This window comes from Cucumis sativus, chromosome 6 (assembly GCF_000004075.3).
Source record: "Cucumis sativus cultivar 9930 chromosome 6, Cucumber_9930_V3, whole genome shotgun sequence".
Taxonomy (NCBI): domain Eukaryota; kingdom Viridiplantae; phylum Streptophyta; class Magnoliopsida; order Cucurbitales; family Cucurbitaceae; genus Cucumis; species Cucumis sativus.
The window spans coordinates 24,372,640-24,379,443 of NC_026660.2; the positions used below are offsets into that span (position 1 = coordinate 24,372,640).

Genomic DNA, 6,804 nt, shown 5'->3' on the forward strand with positions numbered 1-6,804 from the left:
ATATTTGTTCAGTCAATTTTATATTATCCGTATTTTAATCTTTAGACCAAAGTTAGGAGAATACAGTATTCAACTTCTTATCTTAGAAAAATGGTGTATATTTAATCCTCAATGTTTAACATTATTTGAAATATGTGACTCTTAGGACGTAACTAATCATTAGTATTATAAGTTATAAGTACAACTAAACTCGATAGTAATAGCATGATACCACTGCCTCTGCCTCGGAGTCACAATCTCTTGTTATACTCAAAAGAAGAAGAGAGCTTTATTAGAAACAAAACGATATGTTTTCAAAAGAAAGAAAGGAAAAAAAAAATGGAAGCAATAACTAAAATTGTATTTTTTTTTACCTAATTGAATATTTTTTGCTTAGGTAAAGAATGATCATAATAAACCTAAAAAGAAATGAGCTGAATCCGATGAGGGTTATACGGAAATGCAAAGAACAGAAGTTGAAAATCGAATAATTTTGTTTGTATTCACTGACAAAATTTCTTTGATTTACAAGACCATTTAAAAAAAAAAAAAAAAAAAAGAGTAAAATCTCTCCCCAGAGATCTCCATAATAACTTACAAAGAGAAATCCAAATGGTTTGAAATGGAGGAAGATGATGATGAAGACGAAACCAAATCGGCTTTAACATGGCATGATATGTGTAGTTTTTGTATCGTAGCTCGATAGGCACGATTTCGAATTGATTCGAAAAATCTTCAACAGATCTCTCGCCATCTGCCGTACCGGCGGTGAGCAATTGCTCTGCATTAACAGCAATATCTTCGTTAAGCCATTCGCCTTCGTCAACGCCTCTCCCGCCTTCTCGTCTCTGAACAGATAACAAACGCTCCACAGCGTCGTCACCGCGTGCTCTGTCGCGGCGTTCGATACCTTCAACACTTTCTGTACTATCGCCGCTACGCATACGGAGTCTTCTCCGATCTCTGTTCTTCCTTCTCTCACCGTCGATGCCGTTTCTAGAACTTTCAGAAGCTTCTCCGTCATCGAACTGCTTGAACTCGAGTTCGACTCCGAGAGAAGCTTGGTTACTGATTTTATGACTCCGAGTTGTACTAATTTGATTTTGATCCGTTTCGGCATTGAAATCGAAATTAGGCATGATAGTACGGATTCAATTAGGGTTGTATCGTTTTGAGAATTGATTAATTTGAGTAATTCTTGCATCAATCCATCTGTTTCTGCAATTAGGATCTTCGCTTCGGCGTCGATTGCGAGATATTCCAGGAGATTAGCGGAACAGATTTTCAATTCGACGGTTCCTTTGCGCAGAATCAAAAGCAGAGACGAAATAGAATTACGATCGGTATTCAAAATGGTCTTGACAAACCTCTCCTTATCCCCAATCTCAGTCCGAATCAAATGCAAGAGCCTGACCGCTTGGTCAAGCAAATCACCGGCATGGACATTGCAAAGAAGATCGACAAGTAGGGGGAGGAGTCCGTCAATTCCAGAGAGAAGCCTCCGATTGTCGAGGGATTCAGAAGCAAAAGAGAGAAGGCGAGGAAGAGAATCAGCACGTGATTGATGGTTGATGAGGCGGAGAAGTTGATCGGAGGAGAGAGAAGAGTCAGAAAGAGGGGAGTGAAGGCGTTGGTGAAGGGAATCGGACCAAATCTGAATGAGACGGTGGAGATTGTGGTTAGGTACAAAGTCCTTGGTTTGAAGGACCTGCATGGTGGCAGGACAAGTGTTGTTTCCATTATCAAGCCATTTCTGAATACTGGAACGATCGTAAGTGACTCCGGTACATAAACTTACAGGGGATTTCATGACGTCTAGAGAGATGGGACACCTGAAATCGGTGGGAATTGTAATACATAAGTCATCTTTCACCATCTTCCGTGAAAGTAACCACCGGTTGGACGACCGACGCCACCGCCGGAGAGAAGAATCTGAAAGAGAGAAGAAAAAAAATCGTGGGAGAAGAGAAAGAGAGAGAGAGAGAGAGAAAGGGAAAAGAGTGAGTCGCAGACGTAGAAGAGAGGTGGGTTTGGGTTTAAAGGAAGAGAGAGAAAGAGTCAAAGGTAACGTGACGTCAGCTTTTCTTTTCTTTTATAAAAAAATATGTATAAAATAATTATTTAATAAAAATGAAAGGAAAAAAATATATGTTGGGGAGTGGGAATGGGGGAAGTGGGAGAAAGAGGGTTTGGTGGATGGGTGGATGAAGTGGATGTATTTTAATTTGAAATGAGTGAATCAGGAGCGTCTAAAAATGAAGGGAGGAGATGAAAGGGGGTTACACGTGGGATGGGAGGTGTAGGGACCACCCCAGCAAGGAGGAGTTTTTCCTGCCCGATTGTATACGCTCGGGACCACCCTAAGGTTCTCTTGGTCGGTCCGATTACCTCATTTCTCCCCCCCTTTTTCTTTACTTTAATCTCACGGCCTATAATTTTTTCTTTTTTCTCTTTTTTAATTCCATTTTTAATTATTACTTATATTTAATATATTCCACTCTCTTCCACTTCTGTCTCCCTCTTCTCCAACCTCCCTTTTCTTTTTTTTTTTTATTATTAATTAAATATTTCAACTTTTATTTTCTTTTTAATCTTTTTTTTATAAAAATAAATTAAAATTAATCAACAATAATTATAATGATAAAATTAGAGTTTTGAAGAGAGGAGAAGGAGAATTGTGTATTTGTTTACGGAAGCTTGTCTTTATTTGCTTAAACCCAATGTCCTTACATTAAAATATTAATAACAATAAATAAAGAAAAAGAAAATTGGAGTTTTGACCAAACAGCTATTGGATTGGGATTCAAAGGTTCTTTTCTTTTTTTCTTTTTTCTTTTTTCTTTTTCTTTCCTTTTTATTTTCTTTCTTAAAATAAAATACTGTCTTGGTATTCGGACAGTTCCATTCAATGAATGTATTCAATTTCAACCATATTTGTTGCTCTTTTCTTCTTCTTCTTTATTATTATTTTTTTAAAATCTTAAACTAAATACATTATATATTTCAAATATTACTCAATACTTTCTATTATCTCCATTTTACTTATTACATCTAACACAAGACTATTTATCCAAAAGAAAAAAGAAAAACACTTGTTCAATATAGAACATTTATTTTAGAACCATTAATACCAAAGGAAGTCTTAAACGCTTGAGATCTTGTTTGTTTTGTTTTATGTTCCAATTAAGTTTTTAAATAAACTTCCCTATTTTTAACCCAAAATTAATGGACTCAACTTAACAAAAACTATAATGTTGGAAATAGTTAAACAAATAGAAACTACATAAACATAAAAAAATAAAAAAAAAAGTTTAGAATTTTTTTAAAATATAAATTGTAAATAAATAATAATATTTAAAGTCTTGTGAACATAAGAGATTGGGTAGTTTATACTTTCTCTATTTTAACTAAGAAATTATCTTCATTGTATATGAAAAATTTGTAGTAAAACATGACACCAACAAATATATATTAATTTTTCACATTGGGGTGGATAATGTTTTATTGATAGGTCATTGGTAGATGGTTGGGTGGGAGAGGTTGGTTTCTAGAATCTAACTATTAGAGAAATTTGAAGAAATCATAAATAAATATATATCATGAAGTGGGTAAATAGCAAACATTTATTTCTTTACTCTTAATTTGGGCACATTTTATTTCTGTTTTAATCTTCCATTAAAATATATATACTTCGACATAAATATTGAAATTAAGTGCATGCATGAGATTATGATTAAAAAAAAAAGGTGAGATACAAAGAAAGTGGTCTTTAAGAATTAACAAAATCAAACATTATCAACTTAATTAATTAGTGATGTTTGATAAGTGCATTATTGGCATAAAATCTTGTTTAAAAAAAAACATAAGTAATCAATTAAGTTCTAAAAAGAAAATTTGATAAAAATTAAAGTGCACACCGTAATATTCCAAAGAGCATGTGTGCATGTTTAAATGAGAGGTGATTATACATTTGAAGGTCCACTAAGAGTCATGACCTCATCTCGAGGAGAATCGCACTATAGAATCACAAACTTACACCTTAGGAAATGGTAAAAGATTTCATAAAAGTCCCACCAAAATGATCTCAGCGTAAATGTCGTATTCTTCCTCATCCTTACAACGTGGATTTTAGTCAACATATTTGAATATAGGTCATCTGCCAATCCCTTTTATATATAATCTTTAGTAAATTACCATCAACCATTGAAAATCATTCCTCGTCACCCAAATCTTCAAGAGGCCATTTTAGATGTATGTACTCACGCACGTGTGGAAAAAAACTACGTGCAATGCAAACCATCTAATGTGCAACTAAAGAAATTATATTATTCCTACTTATAATTACTATTTTGAAAGGTAAAAACACCAAAACTACTTTTCCTTTTAACTCTAAAAGCTCCAAAAGTACTTTATATATAGTTCATAGGTTCCCTTGTAATGCTAATCTCTCTTCCCTCTCATATACACATATGTTCCAAGTCTAAAGTCTTCTTTTAACAACCTAATGAAAAATAATCACCTACTAATTTTCTCTATTATGTAACATCATTTTCTCCAATCCAACTGTTTACATCCTCGTAACTTCGCTTTTGTCGACACAATTGACTTAGTATTAGGAAGAAGCTTCATCTTACAATTTTAGGGTAACATTGATGTATTTACATTCTTTTTTGTCAACAAAACCTTTACTAACAACATATTTAATTAAGAATTCTTTTGAAGCAACTTTTTGTTTAGTAAGAAAAGTCGAATAATCTTGTAGTCATTACAAAACATTTGAAGAAAAACACACATTCAAACACCAAACTCTTACAATAATGATGCGTTTAATTACAAAAATATAATTTTGAAGTGGACGTGTGAAATCTCGTGAAAAAATTTCGAAAAGAAAGAAAAAAAAGATTAAAAGAGTTAGTGGGTATGAAAAGATGTGTGTGTGTTTGGAGGAATTGATATTATTATGTGTGTGAAAGAATCATTACAAGTTTGAAGGCAAACATAAGAATGATGGCACCGAAAGCATCTTCATCCCTTATAGCAAAAAGCATATAATTTCTATCTTCCAAGGGAAACACTTTAATTCGTTCATTTTCCTTCAATTTTATGTCACTCAACCCAATAAATACTTTTTCTTTTTTCCACTGTTTTTTTCTCCCCTTCTAGTTAGGGTTTTCTTTTTTTTTCCCTTCTCTTCATTCAAAAACAAAAAGGTAATTAAAAGGTTGAATAAAATAGAGTTTTCTTTTGTGGGTTTTGAAACAATATTTTCAAGTGTTTGCCTTTTCTTTTTTCTTTCATTATGATGATCCCTCACTTGCAATTATGAAGCCTTCAATACCACCATGCATGTCTCTAATGGAATTAATATATGGTTTTTCTTTTGATTCAAAAAGTGAAAGTTTTCAAAACCCAACACGAGTGGTTTCATTATATATATGCAAATTCAAATTTCATCTTTTCTTTTATGTGTTTAAAGTAGAGCAAATAAAACAAAAGGAAAAGGAAAAGGAAAGTTAATTTATATAATCTTTAAAAGTTATTTTTTTCTTTCAAATTAAAGACATTACATAAAGATGCGTATGTAACAATTTAAAATCACTTCAATAGAAAGGGGAATAAAAATTATGTATATATACAACTAAAATAGTAAACCATCGCATCAATCACTACTCTCTAAACCATTTAAGTGCAATTCATTAATTAAGCTCTCTTTATATATATATATATATATATATATATTCAAAACTAGTCTTTGTATAACTCTATATAAATTTTAAAAATACTAGATATAAATTTAACTTCAAGTATGTTGCGTCATTTGAAAGATTAAAATTTTAAAAATTAAAATCCCTCAAATAAAACTATAAAGAAAATATAACATATAAATATATATTTTTTTTCTAAGACCACGATGGAAAAGATTTGATGTACACAATTTTTAATTTAAAAAGAAAAAATGCTTCTCCTAGAAGCATGATATCAACCAACAACTAATTTGTAAACCAAGAGTTTCTTAACCCTTACTTAAAAATGATACCCTTTTGTTCTTCATTATAGCAATTCATTCTTTTCTAATAAGACTATAGAATTTACAACTTTACATGTATTGTATATTTTAGAAGATGAAACCTATTTCTTTCTGTTTATAATTATGAGGATTAAGAAAGAGTGGAGGACCATTATTTCTTTGCTCTTGATTTTTCTTAGTGTTAAAAGAATATAGTATGAATAAGTGTAAAGTTTTGCACTTTCTATAAATTAAAACTTTGTAGATCCAAATTACAAATGCTTTGATAAAGCTATAAACACTCTTACCTCTAAAGTTCTTAAGATTGAAGTATACTTGGTTAGTATAAGTAGTAACGACTATCAATTATTTAATAAAAAATGATCTCAACTCGTTCATGCATACGTAAGTGTATCCCTGGCTCTTGAACTTGAATATTACAAAACTTGGACAATACAATTTAATTAATTAATAAAAGCATCAACTTTCCTTTCCGTTTGTAATAAATTTTGATGGATTTTTGCAAAATTATAAAAGTCTTGTACTTGTCCCACATAGGAAATGCCCAAGTAAATGAAGAGCTCCTATATCAACAACAAGATCCTATAGTCTATAAACTTGAAGCAATTTAATGCTACGTTGAATTGGTGAGAGATTTGGGTGTGATAGTAATTAATAACTTTTATATAAATTTACAATATAGATTATTATAAAGGTAGAAAGAAATGGAGGGTGGAAAAATGAGAAGTAATATTATAAAGTGAGGGGAGGAATTGGAATTGGAATTGGAAGTGGAAGGTCAAAGGTACGTAGAAGTG

General features: G+C 31.7%; 1 protein-coding gene across 1 annotated transcript; it reads right to left on the reverse strand.

Annotated features, from left to right (window-relative positions):
* Positions 1–429: 429 nt before the first annotated feature.
* On the reverse strand, positions 430–2,144 carry LOC101207530 (U-box domain-containing protein 27). The gene has a single exon (XM_004148624.3). The coding sequence runs from the start codon at positions 1,853–1,855 to the stop codon at positions 641–643; it is 1,215 nt and encodes a 404-aa protein (XP_004148672.1). The 5' UTR covers positions 1,856–2,144; the 3' UTR covers positions 430–640.
* Between the last annotated feature and the right edge of the window lie 4,660 nt (positions 2,145–6,804).